We start from the raw sequence: 12,170 nt of genomic DNA, 5'->3' as shown, positions 1-12,170 counted from the left end.
AGAAGTTCCAAGGAGCAGTTCCTGAGGATACCCTGTTCTTCTCTTCCTCTCGAAAATGAGAATAAAACTCCCCAGAAATTCATTCCACCAAGGGAATTCCCTGGCCCAGCATAACCAAAATGGGCAACAAGAAATGTCCATAGCAAGGGCTCAATTGACTCTTGTATCTACAAAGCTGGAAAACAAAAGTGAAGTATCTTGTAAGCAGACCCATGTTCCAATAAGCATATTTCTGAAGATACCGAACTATATAGCAAGGTGCCTTTCCCCTGTTTCTACTGAAGAAAACTTTTTTTGTCCATTACTTTTATTGCTGTTAATTAAGAGATAATACAGTGGTTCAAGAGGAAGCTGATATAATTAGAATTCTTAGAATAATATTTTATAACTGTAGATCATTTAAATATGAATCTTATCAATTAATTGCTTTCATTTTATTCTATTTCCAGGTAGTATAATTAAGGTATTTTTGTTCTTAACAAGATCACTGAAACCATCCAGAAACACAGCAATAATAATTTTTGATCTTTCTTCTAAAATGAGTTTGAGCTTTTTCTCTTTTGGTTTCATTGCTATCATTTAAGTGTTTATATAATAACTCCAGTGAAAACCTCATGGGAACATAATTCTTAGGATAATATTCTATAAATGTGTATTCTGTAAATGTGAATCTCATTAGTAATTAGCTTTCTTTTTCTTTGATTTCCAGATAGTGTATAGTATTTCTATTGTTGCTGTCTATTAATAACAAGTTTCTTCTCTTGATCCAGAAACAGGAGCAGTGTTTTGTGTCTCTGCTAATTCACCATTTTCACTCATTTCATTTCAAAGCTGTTGTTAAGTCCTCATATAGTCATTCAAATAAAAGTTTGATCAGAATCTTTTCTTAGGATAATGTGATGAATGTATTTCATTCGAAAGTAAAATTTCATGAGTAAATTATTAACTTTTATTTCTAGATAAAGAAAGATAGGATTTCAGTTGCTGGTGTCAAAAACTCATTTCCCATAACCTGAACTATGAGAAAAGTTTTACATGAGCAGTCACACCATTGGAGGTATTTGAAATTCAAAGTCTACATCGGTTTCCATAGCCTGCATTTACCCTAGTTATAAGATTAACATATTTACACAAGTAAATGTTAGTTTACCCTCTGATGGCGCTCACTGTGCATAGTATAAAATCCATAGCCCTCACTATGGACTGCAAAGTCCCTGATATGCTGAGTTCCGCTGTTCCACTGCAAATGTTAGATCATTTGCATGGAGTTGATATCTCTATCACACTGACCTTGGGCCCTCTGATCAGTGGAAGATGCCCACTGATCAGTCTCATGCCCACTGAGCTTTGGTCACTGTGTCCTCCCCTAGAGCCTCAACCCACCAAGTCTCTTCCATCTTTTCCTTCATGCTATTCCCTGTCTGCCTGAAATGCTAGCCCCCAACCCCAAAGATGCCTGTCTTCCCTCACTCTTCTGGTCTCAAATATCCATCTTCGAAGAAGCTTTCACTGAGTTCACAACCAGAATGGGTTCCTCTGTTTCATGACATTCTGAGCTTTGTACCTTTTTATTAGTAGCATTATCAGAATGTACAGTTGTAAAATTACTCATGTGATCATGCTTGAATGTGTGTTTCCATACTTCTGCATCATCCAGGATTAGGTCTGCTTCCTATTCATGTACCGTGTCCAGTGTTTTCAAAGCAGCGAGGGGAGAGTGCTCCTGGCACTTGGAGGGACACTTTTCCTCGTGCAGATGTTTTACATTTGGCTGCAATGACAAAGCATAAAACACAGCCTTCCGATGCCTAACGAAGCAAGCATTTCTTTCTCACTCACGAGTTTATGGATGAGCTGTCGCCTGCCTGAGCTTGGCAGGACTTGGATTTCAGGTCAGCTTCCTTTTCTGAGGCCTGCTTATCATTTGAGGGCCAAGGCAGAAGAGACAGTGGCAACCTAGGCCCAGTCCTCAGGGAAGACCACACAAACCCAGGCGGGAGAGGGGAACACAAGCCACTTCTCAAAGCCTCTGTTCAGAACACATGTGCCCACTTTTCTGCACATCTTCCACTGATCAGAGGGCCCAAGGTCAGTGTGATAGAGATATCAACTCCATGCAAATGATCTAACATCACCCATGTTCCTCAGGGGCCGTTCCAAAGCCACGCTAGGCCCTGGTGCCCCAGACTCCTGCCTTACAATTAATTTTTTTTAGATTTTTATTTATTTTTGGATATACTGGGTCTTTGTTGTGGTGTACAGGCTTCTCACTGCGATGGCGTCTCTTGTTGCAGAGCCCAGGATCCAGAATGCAGGCTTTGTATGGGTTCAGTAGTTGCAGCTCCCAGGCTCTAGACACAGGCTCAGTAGTTGTGGCAAAGGGCTTAGTTGCCTTCCCAGACCAGAGATCAAACCCATGTCCCCTGCATTGGCAGGCATATTCTTAACTAGACCACAAGGGAGGTCCCAGCCTTACCAGCAGGTTCCAGTTAGGAGGCAGCCATGAGCACCCTAGGGAGAGGAATAGTGTGTTCCCAGCATAGTTGTTGGCTTGACAGTCCCACAGAGTGACAGCATTCGGAGCAGGAGAGGCAGAAGACTTCCTTCAAGGGCCTCAGATCTGTGAGTTTCAGAAAGCTCCTGAGCCCACATCAGCCCCACAGCATGTGCTTGTAACTCCCCACAGTACTGCGAGAGTCATCACCTACTTGTCAGCCCATGTTTATGGAGGGTCTGAAGAGATGCTGGGTGGCACCAAGGTAAGGCTGCTGCATTAAGGCGAGGTGCCAGGTCTGGGTCAGGCCCTTCCTTTGTAGCTTCCCATCCTCCCTCCTCCAGCCCACGGAATTTCCTCTTTCGTTTACACTCACCCCATGATTCCCATGGAGTAAGGGACAGCCGATCAGAGCCCAGGCGATGAGCACAAAAAAGCAAATGAAAAAGTGGAATAATTCATGCAAAATCAAGATGTCAAGGATCTGTCACTTGAGAACTGCATTCTGCTGCTCAAGAACTCTTCTGAGCCATTTTAATTGGATCAGATTAGTCAAATCCTGAAAGACTTTACCTAGCCATATGCCAAGAGACAGTCTTTACATAGTAGATAGGTAATCAATATATGCAGAATGAGTGTATAAAGCTATGCAATTAAGTGGTATGGAAGGAGTGCTTGCATCGAACAATGAACCATAACTAAGACAGCTATGCCCACACACTGCTAAATGAAACAGCTTTATTGCTTGATAACATAACCCTATGGTATACTGCTATTATTATCCCCTATAAAAACACAGACAAGATTGAAATATAACCTTAAAAGCTATGGGAAATCCCATGGACAGAGGAGCCTGGTGGGCTACAGTCTGGGGTTGCAAAGGAGTCGGATACCACTTAGCAACTAAACAAACATATAAGAATAATCAGGCCCAGTGTGGCCTCAGAGGGGACGTGGGCCACCTAGGGATCAAGTGTGGGCCTTGAGCATTACTCCATTTAATCCTCACAATTTCCTGCTCTTATCAGAGAACAAGAAGTGAGGTTTAGGGAAGCTAAATCATACACCCAATATTTGAACTGAGTATGTCTGACTTTAGAACTGGTCTATTCTACCTCGCTTCATTCAATAGACCCACAAACCCTCAGGCTTTTCTGAACATCAAAAAGGATGTGTATAAAAAGCACTTTTGGAAACGTTGAAACCAACATCAATTAGTACTACAAATCACCTCGGGACGAACAGAATTTCTTTGGAATTTAACACAATCATAATATAATTTCTTCAAGGTGTATTATGGACCCGTTACAAGCATTAGTTTTTGTAATTATCGCACAAGCCCACAAGGATGGTCCTGCTCTAATTTTTAGATGTGAATTACGAATGTTTTGGCGAAACGCTGTTACAACAAGTGTGATAAAGCTGCACAAGCGACGCGAGGGAGCCGCGGCGTCCAGCTTCCTGTGCGTAGATGAGCAGAAAACGGGGGAGCGGGAGGGACTCCCCAGGACCGTCACCGCATGGGAGGGGAGGCGATGATGCTCCCACAGCACAGCAGTCGTTACTCTGCTCAACAGGGATGTAGGAACGGCGCTGAGTTACCAGAGTTCTCCGAGGGAGCTGCAAAAGAAGCCGAACCCAGGGGCTCCACCGCCAGGGATGATTCGGCTTCCAGCCCCGAGACTTTTCCTTGCAAGTTTCCGGGGAGATTCGGCAGCGTGGGCGCGTCCCTGACTGGCTCCCGAGCTTTGGGGGTGTGGGTGTGGGTATGTGTGTGACCCCGTTTCTCTCTGGGATTGGGATCGCCCCTTACAGCCCAAATGAAAAGATGTCACCTTTGCATCTCTTCTACAAACGCTTACTGAGCTCCAGTAACTCGCCCAAAGACGAAATGCGGTGGCGATACCCGCTAAGACACAACGCCCGCGAACGCGCGTCTCGCTGGCTCCGGCGAGCGCGGAAGGCAGGGTGCCCGGAACGCCCGTCCGGGACTCGCGGGCGAGCCCCGCAGCCTCGGCGCCCGGCCTGCGCGCGCCCGAGGGCGGCACTGCCCACGCACATGCACACGCACGGGAGCGCCGAGCTCCCGCGTCCCCGGTGCCGCGCCGGCGCCGGCGCCGGGCGCGGGCGGGAGCTCGGGAGTCCGAGCGGGAGGCGGGAGCGGCAGGCGGGGCGGGTGCCCGCGAGCGGCGCTCGTGCATTCGCTCCTCCGCTCCTAAGCCCCGCCCCGGCCCCGCCCACCCCCTTCTCCCGCGCGCGGGCTCCGCGCGCCCCAACCCGCGCGCGTGCGCGCGCGTGCGCAGGCCAGGGCCCTCCGGGGGCGGCCCCGTAGACTCCAACGAAAGCGTCGCAAGGTCCCGGATTAACCCTTTCCCCGCTCGCCCATTTAGAGGCCCTGTCGTGTTCCGTGCCTGCGCAAGCCGGCGGCGCGCCTTCCCCCTGGCCCGCACCGCGCATGCACGGGAAGGGGGGGGGTGCCGGTGGGGGTGTTCGCGGCCGGCTAGACATTCTGTGCTCGTGCAGGAGGAGGGCTGCTACCATCAGGGACGTGCACGATTTCCCCCCCACCCCGCCCCCTCCCCAAACTCCAAAAAAAAAAAAAATCCAAAACACACTGCCACCCACCGTGCCCCCGCGCCCCGCGTCCATCCCGTCCCCGGCCTGCGTGCAGCGAGCGCGGGGAGCCCACGGCGAGTGTCTGTGGCTGTGCCAGGCTGCAGGTAAGCGCGGGCCGGGGGTGCGGAAGGGGCCCGGGCCGGCCGCAAGGCGGGCGCGGGGGCGGCGGGCGCGGCGGGGCTGCCCGGAAGAAGCGCGTTCTCGCCGCGCTCGGGGGCACCCGTCAGCTCCAGGAGGTGCGGGCGGCCCCGGCGGCGCGGCGCGAGCGGGGCCGGGCGTGGGGCCGGGGCGCTCCGGGGGCCGCGCAGGCCGGCGAGCGGGCTCGGGCAGCGGCCAGACGGCGACAGTGGCGGCCCCGCGCGCGCGCTCGCCGAGCCTCGGCGGCGGAGTTTATGGCCGCCCCCGCTCGCACCGCCGCAGTGCACCGCGGTGGGGGTGGGGACGGCCCGGAGCCCGGCGCCGAGCGCGGCCCGCTGGGCGCCGCCCCTCCGCTCCGCGGGCCCCGCCGCGCCGCCCCCCAGCAGCCCGCAGAGGAGGGGGCCGGGACCCCCGCGCTCGCACTCCCGGGAGCGCCCGCGGAGCTCGGGAAGCCGGCCGCGCGCCGCCCCCGCCCCCGGCCGCGGGAGGGCGGGGGAGGGCCCGGCGCGAGCCGGCCGGGGAGTGCGCGGGGCGCGAGCTCCGGGCTCGCGGGCGGAGCGGGGCGCGGCGCGGCGCGGCGCGGGGCTGCGGAGCCCGGCCGCACGCCCGCTCCCGATCCCCGCCGCCGGGGCCGCCGTGGGTCCTCCCTCTCGCGCTCGGAGCCGCGGCCCTAGCCCACGCCGAAGAGCCCGACTCTAAAAGGGAAAACGGCTGGTGCTCCGCCCGGCCTCCCGGGCGGGAGCTTTTGTTCGGGAAGGCATGCCAGCCGCTGGATCCCGTCCTCCACCTCCCGGGTCGAGCGGGATGGGAGCGAGGCTCGGGGAGGTTCCGGAGGCGGCCCGGGTTCTGCCCTCGGTTCCCTGCTCCCTTCGCATCCAGAAGCGACGAGCTCTCGACCGGAAAGTGGTGCCGCCGCCATTGTCGCGGCGGCCCCGGGGTCGGGGAGGCGGCCGGCTGGTCGGCGCGGCTTCTGTAGGTTCGGTTTAGCGGGGGCTCCCGCGCCGGCGCTTTGGAGAAGAGACATGCAGGGGCAGCTTCGTCCAGGAGGTGTGGTTGGAGCGGCATCTTGCCCTCCACCTGTAGGGATACTGGCAATGGGGATCTTCCCGTTTGACTCACCTGAACTTAGCAATGGGAACATCTCAACAGAGGGGGGGGAAATGGAGATCTGGAGAGAGAGAGTGGGGCCAAATAACACAAAGGTTTAAAAAAAAAAATCCAAGTACGTTGCCCTGGGTACTGTACGCCTCTCCTGTGCCTGGTCCATGCACCTTTATTCCACAAGCTGCAGAGAGAGCGACTGTAGGAAGTGACCCGGTAGAAGGCTGCCTTCCCTTGGGGTGGCTATAGGCTGTGGTGCACCCTTAGAAATTATTCTGCCCAGTCCTCGCACTTGGCAAATAAGAAAACAGCCTGCCACTTTAGGCAGCTTAATGATATTTTTGCTTTTCTGTAGAGGGTTTTCAGGGCTCTGGTTCTGCCACACTCAAATTTGTGTGGTCATCGTTCAGTGGAGAAGGCTTGATGTTTTTCAGGATGTTGGTCTGCAAAATGGAGTTTAAACTGGAAAAAATCTAGAATCCTTTGTGCTTCCCTGTAGGGAAAGCGGCAGACACACCTGGAGTTCTCTAATGCAAGCTTCAAGACCAGAGTGATTTAATTAACTGTATACTACATCATACAGAAGAGTGGATAGACGTAAACAGCTACTGTTCCCTCTCCCCCTCTGTTAACTGTTGAGTATATGTACTTTTCTTAACTTTGTCTATATTTATCGGTGTAAAATATATATAGTCTATGTTTATATAAGCCAAGCAGAAAAAATGTGGAAGGCTGTGTATCCAGCAGGAAATGGTAGGGGAACGAGGTACTTACCAGCTTTTACTCTATCTGTGCAGCAATCAACATCCTTGCAAGTACAGATAGAGGCTTTGTGAGGGGAAATCCCTTAGTGGTTCCCCAGCCCATCCTTCCCTTTCCTGTCGCACACCCCCTCCACGCTGCCACTGCTCCAACCCTTACCTTTTCTCCTTCATATCTGTTCAGAGCTGAACCTGACGCTGCCAGCCACCCTCCTCTTTGTTCCCAACCTGAAAATGGGTACAGGTGCCAGTGACAGGACAAAAAAGGAAAGTTTCTTTTTAAAAATCAAAATTTGAAAACATTCTTGTTTACAACTGGGGATAGGGAAAGAGCCAACTTTACTCTTGTATGTCCTTTTCTCTTGTAGGACTGGCGTGCCCCTGATCAGAGTTATTCTGATCCGAAGATTTTGGTGTTTAAAGCATTAAGATAATAGCCTGAGTTGTTCATGGTAACTATGACTTTGCATATTAAGTCTTTAGAATATTATTGGTGTCAGCTTTCAAATGTTTCTCAGTTACGTATTAGCATTCTTTAGGGGACTAGGTATTTTCTTCATGCTTGGTCGAATAAAAGAAAAGCAAGGTTTCTGAAAAGAAACACCCAGGACACATTATTTTTAAAAGAAAAGATCACTTCTTTAACACGTGGCAGATATCTTCCATGCCAGTTCTACATGTTTTCATAAAACCCCCGCTTGCACTTGTCAACTGCATCCAGTTCTGATGACACTTTGATCTGGATGACAGATAGACTGGCATCCAGGGGGGAATGAAGCTGCTTGTCACTGTCTTCCCAAATGTCATCTGATTCTCTGAGGGTCCTATTAAACCTTGCGCCTTGTTCAGAAGTGGCCCAACACTGGTGTGAAAATACTAGAGGACAACACTGAATGGAGTTTTCTGGAAATGATTTCCCTCTCTGGGTCTGCAGGAGTGATCTGTCTCTTCCATCAAGGAAGCAGAACCTTGAGAGCTGCTAGTTATTGTACTGAATCTTCCTCAGCATGAAATTAGACACAGCAGACGGTACTGGCGGATGCTTACCAGAGACGGTGCCTTAAACCTTGAAGCTGAGTTGTCATTATTACCTCTAGTTATCAGGAAGCCCCGGTTTGAAGCTAGAGTGCCTGGAGTTGCTAGAGCTAGAGCCCTGAGGGTCCACTAAATAGCTAGAATACTGGGCAGGTTCCTCAGTTCATCAGTAAAGTAGGGTAATAACAATGCCTGTCTCTCAAGGTCATTTGATCACTGCCTTTGTGAAGACATGAAAAGTGTGTATCACAATGCCAGGCACATATTGCGTGCTCAGTAAGAGTTGTTATTATGAGTAAGCATAGTCTGAGTACAGTGAAGATAAGTGGAAGGAACAGTGTGGAAATCCCTAAATTTGGATCAGTCTTTTCCCCTCCTATTCTTGAACCCCTCCTGACAGTGACTTTCTGAAATTGTTAGGGACTGGAAAGAGGTCAGAAAATGAAAATCTCCCTGAAATTTTTATATGGAAAAGTACTGTTCATAATTACCAAAATTCTTTTTCTTTATAAACATTTTCTTGTAGGAGTTTTTCATCAGTATGTCTGAAACCATTAAATATAATGACGATGATCATAAAACTCTGTTTCTGAAAACACTCAACGAGCAACGCTTGGAAGGAGAATTTTGCGACATCGCGATTGTGGTCGAGGATGTGAAGTTCAGAGCGCACAGGTGTGTCCTCGCTGCCTGCAGCACCTACTTTAAAAAGCTTTTCAAGAAACTTGAGGTAGATAGTTCCTCAGTAATAGAAATAGATTTCCTCCGTTCCGATATATTTGAAGAGGTCCTGAATTACATGTACACGGCAAAGATCTCCGTGAAAAAAGAAGATGTTAACTTAATGATGTCATCCGGTCAGATTCTCGGCATCCGATTCCTGGATAAACTCTGCTCTCAGAAGCGGGACGTGTCCAGCCCGGATGAAAACAACGGTCAGTCGAAAAGCAAGTACTGTCTGAAGATCAACCGCCCCATTGGGGATGCTGCCGACCCTCAGGATGACGACGTGGAGGAAATTGGAGACCAGGACGACAGCCCCTCAGATGACACGGTAGAAGGTACCCCCCCAAGTCAGGAGGACGGCAAGTCGCCCACGACGACGCTCAGGGTGCAGGAGGCCATCCTGAAAGAGCTGGGCAGCGAGGAGGTGCGGAAGGTCAACTGCTACGGCCAGGAGGTAGAGTCCATGGAGACCCCCGAGTCCAAGGACCTGGGGTCCCAGACCCCTCAGGCCTTAACGTTTAACGACGGGATGAGCGAAGTGAAGGATGAGCAGACCCCGGGCTGGACCACGGCGGCCAGCGACATGAAGTTCGAGTACCTGCTGTACGGGCATCACCGGGAGCAGATCGCCTGCCAGGCGTGCGGGAAGACGTTTTCGGACGAGGGTCGGCTGAGGAAGCACGAGAAGCTGCACACGGCCGACCGGCCCTTCGTGTGCGAGATGTGCACCAAGGGCTTCACCACGCAGGCCCATCTGAAGGAGCACCTGAAGATCCACACGGGCTACAAGCCCTACAGCTGCGAGGTGTGCGGCAAGTCGTTCATCCGTGCCCCGGACTTGAAGAAGCATGAGCGGGTGCACAGCAACGAGAGGCCCTTCGCCTGCCACATGTGCGACAAGGCCTTCAAGCACAAGTCCCACCTCAAGGACCACGAGCGCCGTCACCGCGGCGAGAAACCCTTTGTGTGCGGCTCCTGCACCAAGGCCTTCGCCAAGGCGTCCGACCTGAAGCGGCACGAGAACAACATGCACAGCGAGCGCAAGCAGGTCACCCCCAGCGCCATGCAGAGCGAGACCGAGCAGCTGCAGGCGGCGGCCATGGCTGCGGAGGCCGAGCAGCAGCTGGAGACCATCGCCTGCAGCTAGAGGCGGGGGACCGGGATGCGCACGCGCGCGGCAGGGATGCTCCGCATCCTTTATCCGCATCCCACATCCTGACCCATGAACGCCAGCCGCCACGTTTCGGTGGAAACTTACTGAGAACTTGTACTCGCTGGACATAAGGCAGTGCTTGGTTGGGTGTTTCGAAAACTTTGCAAGGAAATAATCGTTCCTTGGTTCTGACCAAACTGTTTCACTGTCCCGTCTGGTGTCTTGTATTAATGTTGCCAGTAAGCACCCAGCCCCCCCCCCCTTTTTTTTTATGATTTCTGATTTTAATTTGAGAACTCCCGGGCCCAGTTCAGAAGTGAGAGACTTCTGTCCCTTTTTAAAAGTTCCCTTCTCCGCCTGCTGCACCAGGGAATGCACCACACAGAGTGATAACTGAGTGGATTGATTTCCAGACCATCACCATTCTGTGTGACTTATTGGTCACAGCGACATTTTTAAGAACTTTAGTAAAAGTACTTTGTGTAGACGCAGGAAATACGGGTGGGTGGTTGACCAAGAGCCCTGCGTGCACAGATAGGAAAACAAGTTCTGGAAATGCAAAATGGTGTCAGATTTATATATTTGGTTTGTTAATTTTCTATCACTGTTTTTCATGGTTTTTGTGGACAAATAATGGTTGCTTTGCTGAAGTGTTTCTTCATCCTTTTTGATTGCCCGTACCTGCCCCTAAAGATGTCAAATGACCTGAAGGCGTGTTGGTGGTTTGAGAGCTGAGTGTTCTCACTCTTATTTGGGGTATTGCTGCTTTGCAGCTGATGGGGTTTGTGGGCTGGACCAGTGGTGAGAGGGTTAGAAAAGGGAGTGTAGGAACCTGACTCTTGGAGACAAGGTTTGCACATTTGCAGCAAGTCCAAGAGTTTCCTAGATCAAAATAATTCCTGATTTTTAAATTGGATTTTTGTTTAGTATCAAAATTAGGACAAGAACAGGTATGCCTCTTCAGGTACGTTTGTGTAACTTAAAGAGTGTCATCAGGCTTTTGGGCTCTCAGTAGCACGTGATTATCCATAAAGAAGATACAGTGTCTTGAAAACATGTTTAAAATCTTTCACCTGTGTAAATAGTACAGAAGCGCTGGTCTAATGTATCTCAAGTACAAATAGACAGCTGCACTTTTTTGCACATGGGATTAACGATTTCTCCATCAGCAACAAACATCAGTCTGTTTTTAACCAATATTAAAGATTGTCAGACCAAATGTTTATGTTCTTGAAGTATATTTCATCACTGGTTACAGTTTTAAGTGGAAGATGATTGCCTTTTCATAGCCGTAAACTGAATTATAAGTGGTGTTCCAGTTCTGGTGTACGAAATTTCTTTTTAAACATTTCTTTAGGAGGACATTGAAATACCAACAATAGTTTGAATTATGTTCTGTAATAAAGAATTAGTTCTTTTAGAATGTACCATTTTCAAAAAATGTCGATTTTTAAAATTTATTTTTGGTTGCTAGGATTTTTTTTTTCCTTAAGATGCATTAAAGTAATTTCATTTCCTAGTTCGTTGCATTAACACCTGTAATTATTGTGAGAGAAAGTTTATTTTTTAAACTGGTGTATATGTTATGCCCTTGATTGTAGGATGAAGATGTTACCTTTTTAAGAATCTTATTTATTGGTAAATGTTTAGTTTAAAACTAATTTAATTTCTTTTCTTAAATATTGTTTATTTTCTCCTAAAAGCAGTCCTGTTGCTGTGTTTATATGCTCTTCATAGAAGGGGAACCGATTGCTGTTCCTGGACTGTTTTAACCAAAGCAAAGGAAAAGTAATTTAACATCTTGTGGATGGCTACTTCAGCAAATCATACCTGGGGCCTTCGTTTTTGTACATAAAAGAAAATATACTTCTGTCATTCCTGTTTTCGTTTTTTCCTAGCAGCCTGTCACACACCCAGGTTTGTACCCAAGTGCATTTTCTATACTGTCTTCATCTCGGTTATACAGAGTTGCAAGTTCCCCATGTGGCATTAGCCTTACTGAAACCACATAATCACAGTGGTCCGCAAAAGAAAGCTCTTTCAGCACTTTATTTGCATCATGTACATATGTGTCATTGGTCCTATTTTGCATGAGAAATATATTTGTGTTGTGATCCCCACCACTGGTGCTGGGTTCATCTGTGGT

General features: G+C 49.7%; 2 protein-coding genes across 7 annotated transcripts; both read left to right on the top strand.

The window, feature by feature from the left end:
- Positions 1-4,029: 4,029 nt before the first annotated feature.
- On the top strand, positions 4,030-6,972 carry LOC148773563 (uncharacterized). The gene is made up of 4 exons (XM_088833355.1): positions 4,030-4,260; positions 4,409-5,011; positions 5,166-6,224; positions 6,849-6,972. The coding sequence occupies exons 1-3, from the start codon at positions 4,030-4,032 to the stop codon at positions 6,222-6,224; spliced, it is 1,893 nt and encodes a 630-aa protein (XP_088689481.1). The 3' UTR covers positions 6,849-6,972.
- Positions 4,160-11,553, top strand: ZBTB14 (zinc finger and BTB domain containing 14). 6 transcript variants are annotated; one of them, XM_088833372.1, is made up of 4 exons: positions 4,811-5,214; positions 7,295-7,379; positions 7,481-7,562; positions 8,672-11,553. In XM_088833372.1, the coding sequence occupies exons 3-4, from the start codon at positions 7,560-7,562 to the stop codon at positions 10,016-10,018; spliced, it is 1,350 nt and encodes a 449-aa protein (XP_088689498.1). In that variant the 5' UTR covers positions 4,811-5,214; positions 7,295-7,379; positions 7,481-7,559; the 3' UTR covers positions 10,019-11,553. The 6 variants fall into 6 exon arrangements, with proteins under 6 accessions (XP_088689500.1, XP_088689498.1, XP_088689496.1 ...); XM_088833369.1 differs by lacking the exon at positions 4,811-5,214 and adding an exon at positions 6,221-6,983; XM_088833374.1 differs by lacking the exons at positions 4,811-5,214; positions 7,295-7,379 and adding an exon at positions 4,160-4,260 and having other exon boundaries at positions 7,479-7,562.
- The last annotated feature ends 617 nt before the right edge of the window (positions 11,554-12,170 follow it).

This window comes from Moschus berezovskii, chromosome 28, assembly GCF_049115385.1.
Source record: "Moschus berezovskii isolate FMDL1 chromosome 28, NW_MosBer_1.0, whole genome shotgun sequence".
In the NCBI taxonomy this organism is placed as follows: Eukaryota; Metazoa; Chordata; class Mammalia; order Artiodactyla; family Moschidae; genus Moschus; species Moschus berezovskii.
The sequence above is the reverse complement of the archived record's forward strand: the minus strand, read 5'-3'. Positions and strand labels throughout refer to the sequence as shown.

Coding starts and splice junctions, on each gene's coding strand:
- LOC148773563 (XM_088833355.1), top strand. CDS start 4,030: ATGATGCTCCCACAGCACAGCAGTCGTTACTCTGCTCAACAGGGATGT. Junction 4,261..4,408: donor CTTTGGGGGTGTGGGTGTGG/GTATGTGTGTGA, acceptor ATACCCGCTAAG/ACACAACGCCCGCGAACGCG. Junction 5,012..5,165: donor CGGCTAGACATTCTGTGCTC/GTGCAGGAGGAG, acceptor GCCTGCGTGCAG/CGAGCGCGGGGAGCCCACGG.